General features: G+C 45.6%; 1 protein-coding gene across 6 annotated transcripts in view; it reads left to right on the plus strand.

The window, feature by feature from the left end:
- The first annotated feature begins 10735 nt into the window (after positions 1-10735).
- Positions 10736-15611, plus strand: part of GPATCH2L (G-patch domain containing 2 like) — a 50341-nt gene continuing 45465 nt past the window's right edge. For 3 of the 6 annotated variants that reach the window (XR_011739403.1, XM_071809466.1, XM_065839371.2), the window contains exons 1-2: positions 10736-10815; positions 11697-12366. Coding sequence is in view for 5 of the 6 variants with exons in the window: in XM_071809466.1 (XP_071665567.1) it covers positions 11708-12366 (659 nt within the window). In the remaining variant the exon portion in view is untranslated. Of the gene's footprint in view, positions 10883-11696; positions 12367-15611 lie in introns of all 6 variants that reach the window. The other 3 variants (XM_065839372.2, XM_065839370.2, XM_065839373.2) reach the window with 3 other exon arrangements.

Genomic DNA, 15611 nt, shown 5'->3' on the forward strand with positions numbered 1-15611 from the left:
CCCATGCTGATGAACCGAAGATGTAGAGGCAAAGAGAACTTAGATACAGGGTAAGAAAGTAATAACAAATAGGAACATTAGTCACTTTAGTTCAATAACACTGAAGCCACATGTACTGTCTTGTTTGGTTTCCCACTTTCCCTTTGCTAATTTGCCTTTTTTCTCTCTCTCTTTGTATACCATCTATCAACTTCCATGTTGTTTTCTCACTGACCCATTTAGTGAAGTGATTGTGTAGATCTTATATCACTGTAATATTTAAGTTCTGTCTCTTTCCTTTTTTCAGCGCTTTCCCTTGTTTGAAAAAACTAATCCTTTCTTCTCTTTCCCATCCGTCTTCTTGTGTTATCTCAGTCACTGTCCTTGGTTCACTGTCACTGCTTGGTTCTTTTTTCCCCAAACACCTCCTCTTTCTGTTCCTTTTACATATTCCAGTTGTCCCCTTTCCCAGTCTCATTCCATTCTAGTCATAATTGACACCTCAGAGCCATCATTTGGGCTGGCTTTAGCGGGACACTGAGCACACAGCCTCTCCCCTTGTCTGCTTCCTGATGGGCTGTAGAGAGAGGGCAGGAGAAGCAGCCAGACAAGCTCTTCCTCAGACCTCATTGCTGCAGGCTTGCAAAGTTGGTGGCAGAGTACTGTCTGAGGAAGAAAATATGATAGCTACTAGCAGAGACTTTTACAAATGTCTGATCATTTTTGGTTTGAGAAGCAAGGCCTAGACATCCCCACCTGGAGGTAATCTGGGCTGAGTGCAGAGCAGCAGCTTAGACTGGGTATCCAAAGCTGGAGGCCATCACCTTACAGTAGCCTCTGTGGAATCCAAGCTGCTTAAGGCTTGGTGAGAGCGTGTTTGTGTCCAGCTGCCCAGGACTGAGTGCTTAGTTCCTGGGTCAGGCTGCCTATCATGCTACTGGTTTTTCTCTCCAGAGCCCCTCTGAGCAGAGGTCAGATTAGCTGAAGGGTTGGCATGAAACCTATGTTGGCCTTACTATCAATTAGATGATGATGATGATGATTATTATTATTCCAGAACTACCTATTAATACAGTATCTTTCTCTTTATTCCTTAGTTGACTAGTGACAATAGAAATTCAAGGCTAAGGCTTCAGCATCTTTAGAAGACAATGACATAAGTAACCCAGAATTTCAACACAAAACCAATTTATTATGAGCATAGTTCTCTGTTTCCATTTTACTGACAATTTGCACAAGAAATCAGCAAGAAATGTCCACTTTGTTGAAGAGAAAAGGCTAAATATAGAGTCTCACAAATCATTCTGGCTTCAAAGATTTTGAAGTTTGGCCCTGGAACTACTCTTAACTGTCTATTAACAATTTGTTCTTTGCCAGTAATTTTCACATGGGGATAAGTGAATGAAGAGAAATTGCTAAGGATTGAATGGATCTTGGTGACCATTCTGCACTCCAGCTAGCTTTCCAAGAGATGGTATATTCCTGGACATGTCCTCTGCTTATCAGCAATGAAACTTGGTGCTAAAATGGGAGGCCTTGCCTTGTGTGGAGGGTCTGCTTCTGTCAGGATCTGCCAGAGGAGCTGGAGATTACTAGAGTTCAACACACAGTCACAGATAGATGCAATTAGGGTAAGAAGAGGTGGGAGATCTTCTTGGGGTGGGAGTTAGGACATGTTGTTTGTGCTACTTTATGTACAACCCCACACACTGTGACAGTGAGCACTTCTGTCTACCTTCACATTCTCCTGCATGATCTAGATGAAAAGTAGCCCATTTACCTTCTAAAAGTATTTCTGTTTTCACATCAATTTCTTGCTAGCGTTGTGCTGGATTGAGTTTCCTGCAGTCTACAGAGTGAGACAACCTGCCCCTCATCCCAAGCCTAGAGGAGTGGCTTTTGTCAAAGGAAGTGGTGACTCCAGTCCCCATAATATTTTTCAAGCTGTGGCTGCTCAGCTGATGCTTTGACTTCTCTGTTGCAGCTTCTATTTCCAGTGTGGACCTTGCCAAAGACCCCTTTGTCATCTCAGAACAGGATTTTTGACAGTCTTAAGTACAGCATTGGCAATACACTACCAACACAAAAATCCTAATAACTAATCAATTAACATTAACTATTGGAGTAATGGGTTAGATAGATTAGTCTGATTTAGTAGAACCTTTATTATCTTCCTATCCACTGCAAATTTGTCTGGGATTTAAAAAAAAAAAAAGAAAGAAAATTAAAATTAAAGTGATGGGTTGTTGGTGTTGTTGTTGTGGAGTGTTGTTGTTTGTGGTTTGATTTGTTTGGTGGTTGGTTGTTTGGTTTGTTTTGTTTTTTGTGTGGTTTTTTTTTTTTTTTTCATTGCATCATTCACATGCAAGGTAGGAGAAGTTCAACTTTTTATCCTAGTCCCATCCTATGGTGTTTATGCGGGCTGGATGAATTTTCAAGGCTGCTTACCTTCCCGGAGGGGGAGAAAGTTATTTCTAGCAATGTCAGGAATCAAGGGGATTCTGTAGCTATTTGTCAGGGGAGTGACTATGAGCTGAAGGACAGCAAATTCGTGAAGACATACACATGGTGCATGAGATGGCTTGGGGGTTGGTGGGTTGCATCACAGCAGTGATACCTCTAAAATAGGGAAAATAGCTCAGGAGACACACGTGGAAAGAGTGGTGCAAAAGCTGGATCAGAGTACAGCGAGGTAGTTCCAGTCCACTTGTACATAATTTTTGTGAGTGAGACAGGGGTCCTAGTTTTTAGCCACTTGAAGAGTCAGCTAATGAGAGGCAGATCTGGGAGAGAGGTGAACACTTCCCTGGATCTTTTGCTGTCGGGGAAAGGCATTTGAGGTGAGTTGTCAGCTGGGCCCTTAGGAGGTCAGCAGCTCCAGTGGGCTTTTGGTTATGAGTGTGCAGGCTCTGCCACCACATAAAACATCTCTCCAGCTGCTAAACCTGCTGATCTTTGAACTTCTTAATGGCTTTTTCCTGAGATGTGGATAGGGGGTCACTACAGCTGACAGGGAGAAGAGGGATAGAGGAGATGGCAGTGTGGGTGAGAGAGGATGGTTGGTTAGTGCAGCTGCTCTTCTGTTGGGAGTCTCTCCCGAATTCCCTGCCACTCTCCTGCTTAGCCTGATAGCTCCTCCAAGTTCTCTAATCACCTTCTTGCTGTAATGAGCCTCTCATCTCACTGATGGAAATCAGGGTATTTGGTTATGAAAGGGACACTGTTAATAACACGATCTCTCTCTTCTCCACTCCATCCCCCACTCCCCCCGTCAGCCTCCCTCCCAGCTCTCCACACAATTCTCTCAATTAACGATAGGCAGAAATTAATTTTTCCCCTGGACTGAAACAATTGCTTGGCGGAGGATTGCCAGCTCTGTTCCAGATAGGGACCTTTCCCAGCAGGGCCCAGAGAAAGGAGGAGAGACCGAGGTGATAAGCAGGGCCCTATCAGCAGTCACAGGACGCAGTAATACAAATGTTATCCTTAGAAATGTATTTAAAGAGGATATGTTTATAATTCGAAGGGGATTGTCAGGCTGCTCCCCTCCCCCTCCCTGCAGATCCACACTGCTGCCTCCTTCCTTACCATGAAATGCTTTCAACCCTCCAAAAGGCTTGGCAATGTCAGCAACTCAGTTCCCCTGGCCATGGCTCAGGGTCGGAGGAGGGGGTGCCTGGGTGCAGTGCTGGGAATGGCCAGTTCTACTTAGGTCTTGAGCAACAAGAGGCAAGGACCAGGAAAATATGCTGTGTAGAAAGTGAGCAGTGAGGAGGAGTGAGCACATGAATGTAAGGGACGAGAGCACTAGCTGCAAGCTGGTCTGGAGAGCAGGGATCTGGCTGCTGTTGCATGTGGCTCTGTTCCAGCAGCACTTGTGACTCAGAAAATGCTGTCCTCTTGGTTGCTTTCTAAACCTACACATTCATAGATCCTACATGCATAGTAGCTCCACATGTAAACCTGCTGCTCCAACAAGTGTGCCCTGGCTGAAACATCCAGCAAGTAGAGCACCTTTGCCTTCCCTCAAATAAGGAATTACAATGCATCTAATGAGGCCTTCTGGCAAGCCCTACTTGCCTACTTTACACAGAGCTGTAATATGCCCTGCAGCCTCACGTAAGACCTGCTGCTCTGCTGCGTACCAGTTGATCTCGCTGCAACAGGCAGATAATCTCTAGATGCAGGAACAGCAGGAGAGAAGCAAGAGACTCCAAAGAGGAGTTTCAGGGAGAAAAGACTGTGATCATTATAACTGCAAAAGGCATCATTCCTGCCTCCTCGAGGCTTCACCAGTCCTTGAGGGTGATCCCCACATTTGGCTGTGCTGGCTTGCTCTGAGGCCTATAGCTTTTGAAATACCACTTGCTCTTGCTGAGAGCAAGCAAGCACTCAGCTCCTGCCACCTGACATTAACATCCACAATGTTCCAGTTGTCACTAGCATTTCTGGGGCCACAACCCAGACCCACGACCATGACTCTGCTGCTGTGGCAAAAGTATTTATTTGCTGAACATGAAAGCATCCTCAGGGGATTTAGCTGGGTGATCTTCTGGGTGGCTTGGCAGCCACTGTTGTTACACCAGCAATGGCAGGTGAAAAGGCACCGTAATAAGAATCTAGGCCATTCCGCTCCCACAGAAGTCCTTGATCTATTGCTAAATAAAGCAAATTATCAAATAAAACATGTTATGTAAGACATGAGTAACTTCATGACCAGCCTTTGACTTGCAAAACTAAGAAGATTCATGTGATTTCTTTAGTGGTTGTTCAGTTCCTGCCTTGCATGCACTCGGTTTCTCTTTTTATTTAGTTCGTTCTTCCTTGTTACAGCGTTATTAACATCCTGCTTGCTCTATTTAATTGTCCTTTCCATGAAAGAATGCAAGTAAAAGAGTTTTCTCTTCATGTGAAAAATTTCTTTCCTAAGGAGCTCTGCATCTGTAATGCCTTGTCTCTCACCTGTCACAGTAATAACGTTTATGTTGCCTCACACCTATATTTACAGTATCCTCAGGAGTTTGACTTGGCTGTATCAGCAGGAGTGGCACCTTGTCACAAGTCCTGACCATAGTAATTGGTCACTGACCCTGCCTATGGTCATTGCTTAGCCAGCTTCTAGGAGATACCAAGTTCCTGTGAATCCTGACTGAGGTAGAATCTGAGTCTCTATTCAGTGCTCAGCACTTAATACTGGAAGGAGAGTGGCCCTTGGATGCACCAGGTTACACAAATCTCCCAGTTCTCCTCACTTCATCTCATTCTGTTTCCACCATGCAGACTTTGTCCCTCCTCTGCCAGAGGTGTGAAGGCAGGCAGCAGTCCCAGAAGGTACAGAGCATCTCTATGACTAGTGTGGCAGTGAGGGTGAAGGAGAGGGATTGATAGACCCTGCTGGCCTGCCATTGCAGGGGAGCAGTGTTAGACCAGAGATGATCTGATTCACTGAGTTCTAAAGAGAAGATGCATGTTTTAAAATACAAAATTCATTTATTACTGTTAACTGAAAACCTCTTCCATTTGTTGTATGCTAGTGAAGTCTTTTGGCCTGATGCAGAGATGCTGTGGGCAAACAATAAGCTCACATTTAATGGGAGTAGCTGACCCACTGGGAAATGCAACATTTATAGACAGACTAGCCTCACTTTCTATATTACTTCAAGTTCAAAGCTAGAAAGTTCTTTTAGACATCCCCCCACAGTCATTGGAAATTAAGTACAGGTCTTTCACAGGACACTAAAACACAGGTCATCCCTGTTTATTTGGACTATCAGGAATCCTTCAAAGTCCATGTTAAATGAACACCAAAGGTGCTGGCAGCAGATTACTCACAGGAACATAAATGTAGGCTTGAGTTTCATTTCACCCTCAAAGACACTTGAGAATCAGAGCATATTAGGGAAACACCAGCTGATGCTTGTAGAATGGTACCCAGAAATAAACTGACCCTCTCTGCCCCACAGCCACTGGCAAGAGTCCAGTTGTTGGGCTGAGAAAGAGCATCAACTGTAGAGAAAAAAATATCTACTACTATGGTCTGTAAAAGAATGCAGACAGGATATCTGCCTTGCAAATAACATCAAAGAAGCAGCAAATGAAAACTTGAAATTTCATTTTTTCCTGTCTCCTCATTCCTGCCCTGATTGCCTCAGCAGCTTGGTTTCTTGCTGAGTTTCCAGCCCTGATGGACAAGGTGCCTCAGATCAATGCACAACAATAGTGATGTTGTTGTAAGACCTGTCACAGGTGACCATGTCAGGACTCATGCTTCCAGGGCCATGGGAGTCACTGATTTGAACTGTGGCGAGCTTCTTTGGCAACACCCATGGAATGACACCGGGGTGTGAAGCTAGGATGGGACCACCCTGTGAGGGAAGGCCACAGAGCTGTCTCTGTAGTTGACTGATAAGCTTGAAATCCTGCTTTGAAGTTCCTGTGTTCTCCTTATCCTGTTTGCTCCCTTCCCTCAGTATCTCCCACTGTTGCCAACCTGGCACTTCTCAGTGAGGTTGTGGATCCACCTGTCCTGGTGACAGTAACATTCATCCTTTTTTTTCCTCGTATCTGGTACCACTAAAATATTCTTACTCAGGCAGTGGCATGCCTGGCTACCCAGAAAGGGCTGAGGCTACCTTTAGAAGGCAAGATCAGTTGCGTGGCCTTTACTATCAAGGGGTTCCCATGAAGCCAGTGGTACAGAAAGCTAGGAAGAGAAGCTAAGGTCTGTAAGCGTATTGGCTATTGCAGCACTGTCCACCCTAACCATGTTCCTGAGGCTGGTATTCACTGGCTGTATCCCCATGCACATGGCCACAGCCTGGATGACAGCCTCCTTCCCTCCCTGCTATCTTCATCCAGCCTTTGTCGCTGGGCTGCCCATGCTGAGCCAGCCTGTCAGCAGGCACCTCACACAGATGTCCATGTTGGTAGACTGGCACTTCCAGACGGGAGCAATCCAAGGCACAGACTGTGCCAGCTGCCTGGTGGAGGAACCAGGAGGAGTCTTGTCATGTGCAGAGCCTCCCAGATGCCATTTGTTTCCACATTCAGCTGCTGTCTAAGCTTGGACAGTGTTGGCAGTTGGAAAACTGAGCTTTGAAGGTGTCTGAGGGAGCATTCTTATGAGATGAGTATACACAGCCTGTTAGTCACACCGAGACACTGGATATATTTTGGCAAAGACAAGCAAAGAAAGTCTTTCCCTCTGAGCCAGGGTACAGCCCACCAAACCCACACAGCTTGACAAAACTGTCAGCCTGAGACTTTCCAATTGGCAACCCACAGCTTGACAGACGAAGTCTTCGGAAACTCCTTCCGGGTGGTGGGATGGGAGGGAAATGTAGCGGTGCAGCCTTGTCCACCATGCACTTCTTCACTCCCTCCCTTTCAGCCCTGTCCTTTCTCAATACCCAGGAAAGATTAACTCCTCTCCGCGTGCCAGAGAAAGTTATTATCATTAATGAAGAATTAAAAGGGAGCGATTAATAAAGGGCCCTTATCTGGCAGCGAGGAGGAGGCTGGACAATGGGAGGAAGACTGAGAAAATGAAAAACAATAAATACGAACTGTAAAAGGAGGCGAGCGCTGCTCCCACTTGTTAGATCGCAGCTGCATCTCCTGAGGGGGGAAGGCTCCAAATTGCTAATTACTGCCTCTGAAAAGACCTCGCTCTGATATGTTTTCTGCTGAAAGGTTCCCATTAATGAAGCAGCGATGATGCCGTTTCCCTTTGACTTGCCTTCAATTCCCTCCCTGAGCTTCCTCCCAAGCCGGGAACAATGAGGCCCTGGGAGCTGGCGGCTCCCACAGGCCTCTCAGAGACTGGGCCGGGGGCAGCTGAGTGAGGGGAGCCGAGCTGGCTGTGAAATATGGAGGGGGGAGATAAGGCAAAGACAGAGGAAAGAGGCTCACTCCCAGGAGCCCAGGGAAAATTTGCAGTTATTATGAAGGAGATGAGACAGATTAAAAGCCCTTGTGTTCTGCGCTGCCCTTTTATTTAGTGGCTTCATCTCTGAGATGAAAGAAGTTGGAAATGACTTTCTCTGCGTTTTGCTGCAAGAAGCTTCACGGCACATTTTTTGACTTTATTCCTCCCTTTGTTTCTTGTCCCCTTTCTGTCTCTCTCTTTTTCCTTTTAACCCCTGGAAGGTTTTGCTGAGAAGCACCGTGGGACCAGGCAGAACATTTGCTGGGGCAGAGCAACGACTCCTCCACTCTGCCCATCCTCTCGGGCCGTGCCTCTCCCTCTGCCCGCGGGAGAGGGAGCTGGGCAAAGGCACCACAACAACACACTGCAAGCATCCAGCCAACCTTCCTCTCCTGCTCACCTCGGAAATGTCCCGCACCCTTAACATCTCCTCTCCCACCTCCAGGTCCAACAGCAGTTCAGCACTGGTGACCACAGACTCTGGGCAGCGAAAAGAAACCTGTATGTACAGGTTATATCCAGTGATGGATAACAATCCAGTTGGGATAAGAGCCACTGAATATTCTCTATCCCTAGAGCATTTTATGAGCAAAACTAGTGCTGAGGAGATGGGACAGTTACCATTGTCCACACAAGGTGCCTGCAAACTGCACAGAGAATAAATAATTTGCCAGGGACGCAGGATGAAGTTGAATGAAGGCGAGGATTCCAAATTCATGGTCACTGGCCCACTCCAAAGTGAACGTTGTAAGACACAACAGAAATACCATAAACCACTTGAAAACAGATTAACCAAACTGTCCCATTGTATTTCTCTGATGTCTATTCCAATTTTTCTGATTTTTCCCTGTACACATTAGTGCTCCATTGCTCCACCTTTAGTTCTTGAGACTCTTCTAATTGCAAAAGCAGCTTCTGCCCTATCTTTTGCTTTTGTCTTTTCCCAGAAGATCAACCAACCAACCCCCCCCCCCCCCCCAAATCTGCTGCCTTTACTCAGGCCAAATGCTGCCAACATCTGTTGAAGTTCAGTTTGAATTGCTGGAAATGGCTAAAAAAAAAATGGACAGGTGAAGTAAAATTTATACCAGTTGCAAAACAGTTTGTTGACCAACAGAAACAGCAGAGAACTATTTGGGAAAACGAAGGGAAAACAAGAGAAATTAGAATGGCCATCCACTGCCATCTCCCCAGGACTTCTGAACACAGATTTTCTTGTACACAATCGTTTGGTTTGTTATCCTGCCTGGAACAGCCGCCAGTACCGAGTACTTGAAATGAAGAGGTAAGAAGCTCTGAAGTGGATGTTTACAGAATAACCTTCCCATCAGGGGAGTTTCTCTCTAACCCAGACATTTTGTAGCTATTTTATATCCCGAACCATGAAAAAGGATTGCAGAGCTGAAACAGGATTAGATTTTAGGAGGGATTGGCTCTCAGATCTGAGAGTAAAAAGAAAACTCCTGTATTGGAAATAGGAAACTGGCAGGGAAAACAAAATATTGCAGGCAAATTGGGGGAGTTTCTGCCATGGAAGGGGTTAAAAAGACAAGAGGACACAATTATACAGACAAATTGTTACGGAGAAAATAACTTAAATGAAGTCAGCTATTGGGAATGGGATAAAAATGGTCTAGCTAATGGCAGTTTTTCTTCTTTTAATATTTCTTTTCCAAGGAAATTTCTGAGACAACTAAAAGCTAATGAAAATGTTAACATGACAGCTCAGATCGACATAAAGGACTGGTTAGAGAAATGGTATGTAGAAAGCTCAGTGAAGTGAGACGACGACTGTCCTATTGGGGTGTAGGAATCAATGGCAAACCCAAGGATTCTCTTGTTTTTTGAAGTATCTCGACAGACTAGGGAGGGTGCCAGAGGACCAAGGAAAATCCAGTGCCGTACCAGTGTTTTGTGGGAGGGAGCAGAGAGGAAGCAGTGATCTTGGTAATTATTACCCTTTCAGAGCACCTTCTGCTCCTAGTGACATGATGGAATAAACAGAGGCAGAAAAAAATGCAAAAATACAAAGGATGAGAAATCTGTGAGTAATAAGCTGCAGCATAGGTTTACAGAGAAAAAAATCACATCAGACAAACGTGATTATCTGACTGAATTTACAAAATTAGTCAAGACAATGCCATGAACACAATATAACTGGACTTTGGCAAAACCTTTGATATGCTGCCTTGTAAAATGTTACTTGAAAAATGAGCTAGTATTGGCTTGAATATGAATGCAGTTACTTAGGTTAAAAAGGAACAACAACAAAAAAACCCCACAAAAAAGCCTACAAAAACCTAACCCCAAACAAACAAAAAACAACATGAAAGGTGAGAAATAACAGGGAATGCTAAGCAAAACGGGATGGTGGCAGGGTCACATCTGGCTTTATTGTGATGGCTGCCGGTGATGTGTAAGATGACAGGAAAAAAGGCGCAAGGCTTAAGGAGAGGGGAATAACCCAGAGAGGTTTAATTCAGGAGATGACTAATTTCCATGCTGATATATGCGATTAGCGTGCCAGCAGCGAAATGGAGGAGTTCGTGTACCGAGTTTATTGGTTGCCTATTAAAAAATAATATAACCAAGCAACTAAAGAGTAAACGTATGGCAAGAGCTGCCCCGTTAGCAGGTAAATGATCTGTAATGGCTCCAACGGCGGCATCAACCACAGCCGAAACCGGCGTAGGAGCTATTAAAACCCTAGGAGCCCCGGGGCCAGGCCTAAAACGTGGGTGTGAAAGCGACGGGCCCACAGGGGTGCCCCGGCAGTGCGGCCGCTCCGCCGCGCAACCCCCGCCCCCGCCGCCAGACCCGCCCCGCAGGCGGGGCGGGCGGAGAGGAAGTGGCCCGGGGAGGCCGGAAGCGCCGGTGACGAGGGGGCTGGCGGAACGGGGCGTCGGACGGTGAGCGGGGTCGGGGTGAGGCCCGGCGGGCCCGTGACGGGGGGGGCGACCTGGACAAGGCTTCCCGGTAGGGCCCGGGGGTTGTCCGGCGGGGCAGGGTCTTCTCCTCAGAGGAAGGGGACGGTATGGCCGGGTGCGTGAGGGCGCTCGGACTAAGGGAGGCGGCCTGCGGCAGCAGGTGCTTCACCGGCATGGGGGTGCAGCTGTTTCTGAGCCCGGTAGGAGGTGGGGAGAGAAATCCCCAGTCGGCAGGGCACAAGTGGGAGGAGGGAGGTTGTGAGGTGGGGGATTTGGGATTAGCTGCCTGACAGCCCCGGAGGTGGGAGGTTTTGGCAGTGGGAGCTGGGGCTCGGTCTCATACACTCAGTTCCAAGGAGCACAGGGTCCTGCACGCTTTGTTTTGCTGTTGAAGTGATGCTGACTCACAAGCTGCCTCTTTTGCCATCTGTTTTACTCTTCGCTTTGCTGCTTGTCTACTTTTTGGGGGACTCAGTCTGTTTGCTGAGCGGACTAATGTGTCTCTGTGGCTTACCGACACCAGGTAGCGAACTAGTTGCAGGCTCTCATACCCTTAAGATGTGTAATAGGGCATGTTGCTTCAATGCAAAAGATTCAACCGTAAGGCCTTTTCAGACACAGAGCACTTAACTGCTGCAGTAGTGACATCTCTGCTGCCATGGTTAGAAGAGGGATTTAACCCTTGCAAAACGAAGGAGTAAAGATTAGCCCAAGAAGTGGAAGTTGTCCTGCATTGGGTTCTCCCAGGCAACTCCGAAGTAAACGTGTAACTTGGTTAATGTTACAAAGGCTATAGCCTATTGTAGTCTAGTGATGTATTGGTCGCGGCATTTATGTCTGGTGCTAATTGTAGTCATTTTTAGTAGCGTTGCCAATGGATGAACTGGTGCATGACTTGGCCTCAGCCTTAGAGCAGACTTCAGAACAAAACAAGCTGGATGAGCTATGGGAAGAGATGGCCCTAAGCCCACGGCAGCAGCGGCGTCAGCTTCGTAAGAGACGGGGTCGTAAAAGACGTTCAGACTTCACACATCAGGCAGAGCATGCCTGCTGCTACAGTGAGGCCTCTGAGTCAAGCTTGGACGAAGCTGTCAAGGATTGCCGTGAGGTGCTGACAGCCAATTTCAGTGACTCTGATGACATGGCAGTGGTCAAACGACACCCAGCTCTCAGTGCCACCTTGAGGAGCAAGCAACACTCGTGGCATGAGTCAGACTCCTTTACAGAGAACGCACCCTGTCGACCTCTCAGACGCCGACGGAAAGTCAAACGTGTGACATCAGAGGTGGCTGCCAGTCTCCAGCAAAAGCTCAGGGTGTCAGAGTGGAACTACGAGAGGGGCTGCAGGTTCAAGTCAGCCAAGAAACAGTGTCTTTCGCGCTGGAAGGAAAATGCCCCTTGGACATCATCCAGTCACGGCCTTTGTGAATCAGGGGAGAACAGGCCCTTCCTCAGCAAAGGGGGAAGGAAGGAGCGGATGGAGTGTGAAGCTGATGAACAGAAACAGGGCTCAGATGAAAACATGTCGGAATGGTGAGATCTCGGTTTCTTCCCTGTTTTAGTCAGATGACTGCTTTGCTTGCAGCTGCTTTTAAATCCTGTGCCTTGCTTTTAGAAGTTCCTATCAAATTATTTGGTGCGGTTCTCTTTTTGAAAAGAAATATCTCAGAAACTTCTAAGCTGTAGATTTTTTCCAAGTCTTTCCTGTTGATGCTGTACTGATGACCCAAAACACTTCCTTGAAAAGCTGCCAAGCTGATATGTTTCTGGCTTCTGTTACACAAGGAGCCCTCTGAAATGTCTGTGGCCCTTCAGCTGCAAAGTGCATGCTTGTGGCCTGAGGCTTGGAGAGCAAATCCACCACTGGCACTTGCTTTGCATTGCTGATATGAACTGATCTCAGTTTCTTGTTTTCAGAATTTACCATAAGTGGTAATAGAGAACAGATCAAATCTCCCGTCATGACTCCTAGCCCTCTGTGCAGGTACTGTGTGAACCTCAGTCAAAGCATCTCTTCTCTGGATCTGGAATAGGGTCCTGAAAGGCTAGCTAGGGGAAAACGTGCCTAGGCGATAAAGAAGTTGGTGGAAACTGAATTAATACTTACAGAATAAGCTTGTGCAAACAGTGGAGTCTGTCATGTCTTTGTGTCTGGTTTTGGAGAACTTTGATTTGTGGCAGAATCTCTTAAAAGAGATGAAAACAAGCAATGTAAATGTCATGGTCCAAGTTTGTGTGTCAGTCTTGGGAAGTTTTCCCCATGAATATGGCTTTTATTCTCTCTATAGAAGGTTTGGTGTTATGAAACTGCTTCTGTACGAAGAGTTTTTTCAGGTTAGAAAAGAAACAAGTGCTGAGAATCAAATGGAGGAGGTTTCTTAATGAATGGCCTACAGAAAGTGAATAGGGCTGTTTATTTGCTAATTATAATTATGTAAGAAGCAGGAGACATTAAGGAAACATTAAAAAAATACATGTTTTCATAAAACCTGAGGTTTGGAACTCTGGTGTGGGACATTCTGGAGGTCCAAAATTTAAATGTATCCAAAAAGGAGATGTAGAGCATAGATTTATCAGGGGCTGTTAAGCATTACAGTCCAGATAGAAGATCTGACTCAGGAAGCCTTTAAACTGGTGACTGCTAGAAGTTGGAGGAATATACAGAGGAAACAGTCAGTCTGTATTTGTCCTGTTCTCATTCTTTCTTCATGCATCCGCTGTAACAGGCACTATCAGGTAGAGGACAGTGGATTTGGACAGTATATTTGTTTGATCCAGTATAATTGTTCATACATTATGGTTTGTTTCAAGTGTGCTGGCTTTCTAGTTTGTTAGAGTGGATGGGTTGGCACTTGGTTATTGAGGGCTTTGTAGATAATAGCTGGAAGGGCACGCTTCTCAGTGGTATTTTCTGGGAGACTGTGAAAAGCATAGATTGTAGTACATCCTCACTGTCCTGATCCACGGGACCACTGTTGCATTTTTACTGAACCGGTGTGGTTTGCATGTAACCGTTAGAGGGTGGAAGTAGCAAAAAAATGGTCATTTTTTTCCTCAAAAATTGGCTATTGTTTGCTTTAAAAGTGAGTGCGAAGTTGGCCTTTTCAAGAGACTATTGGATGCCTTTTTGTTATTAGTTATTAAAAGCACTTTTATCTTTTCAGAGCTATTTGCTGGTAGTCCGTGAAAGGGAATGTACTGAGTAGCCCCTGCATGTTGCATATCAGTGGTGATGGACTGAGAGATACCCTTACTTGATGTGGCAGTGATGGACAGTGTTCCTTGAGGTTTTTTTTCCAGCAGTCAGAGTCTGTTCCATCATGTCAAACTTGAACTTAAACCAGCAGGCTTTCATCCAGTCTTTATTTGTGCCAGCCTTTGAAAGAGTAAATAAACAGCTTCATCTGGACTGTTACTTGAGGACCATGCTGGGAAATCACTTTGTTCTGTCTCAGTTGTCCCTTGCTCTCAAACTAATTATTGTGAAAGTGTCTGCATCAAATGACAATTACCATCTGCTGCCAAATCCTTGGGATTCTCTTTGGAAAGCCAGGGATTGGAATATTTGACCTCTCCAACACCACATGTGTGATCTGTGCTGTGGCTCACTAGGGAGGGTCAAAGTTGGAGAGAGAAATACATACAACCCTCTTGACTGCGGAGTATCCCTCACGGCAGTGAATGATCATGCTTTGGTCTCTGCTGCCTTAAATATAGCGTTTGACTACCAGCAGCAGAATGAAACTGGCTGTGCTTACCTCACACTTGCTCTGCTCTAGCTGTTTTTTCTGCTACTGTAAGAGAAGTACCTTGCACGGATGTCTAACAAGGGCACATCCTGAGGAAGGGAGAAGAAAACTGGATGCCTGAGAGAGCGAATGGTATGGTTGTCATCAGACAAGCTGGTGGGATGGAGAGTGACCGATACAGCATGTGGGACTTGGAAGCAGTCTGTGATGATCTAGTGGTTTATGAAACACTTGGATACTCAGTTGGTTTCACTACTGTTTACTTATCTAGCAGTGAGGAGTGTCACAAAACTAAGTGTTTTTAGACAAACTAAGTTGTATATTCAGAACAGATTTTTTTTTTTTTTACAACATTTTTCCTCCCCTCCACTGACACTTGCTGTTCTTTATTATGTAGGAATGAATCTCTGTAAATACTAAAGCATGCAGCATTTCCTCTGCTTTCTAGAAGTCTACTTATACGAAGTCAGATCGAAAACCTAGTGTATTCAGTAGATAAACTCCCATTCATTGAGGAAGCTTTGGATATAGATACTTAATGAGGAGGTAGTTTGTATAGTTTGCTTGTGGGACTGCACCCACTCTTTTCCTGGGGGCAGATGTGCTGCAGTATTGTGATTCAAAGTGTGTGTGAAATTAAACCTTTGGAATTGTTTCCCAAACATGGCAAGAGATGAACACAAATTGAGAGAAGGAAGGATGTGCAGGAACATGATGAGGGAACAAAGATGGTTCTAAGTTGGATAATGACATGATTCAAAGCCTGATATATAAGTGGTTGTGGAAAAAACAGAGGAAGAAGGTGGACTTAGTTTAAGTAGCCATTTGTATATTTGTACAAAACTAACAATTAACTTCGAAGACTGTTAGAAGTAACATGCCTTTCTGTCCCTTAATGCTTTGAGATTCCCTGTAGCCATAATAAAGCAAAGGCAAATTATATATTGAGTGCTAAAGTTCTTTCTCTTGCTGGTCTAAGCTGAGTACTCCCAGAATGGTCTGGGTTTGACTTGAGGGTTGAACAAACCA

The sequence above is a fragment of the Patagioenas fasciata genome, chromosome 5 (genome assembly GCF_037038585.1).
Source record: "Patagioenas fasciata isolate bPatFas1 chromosome 5, bPatFas1.hap1, whole genome shotgun sequence".
In the NCBI taxonomy this organism is placed as follows: Eukaryota; Metazoa; Chordata; class Aves; order Columbiformes; family Columbidae; genus Patagioenas; species Patagioenas fasciata.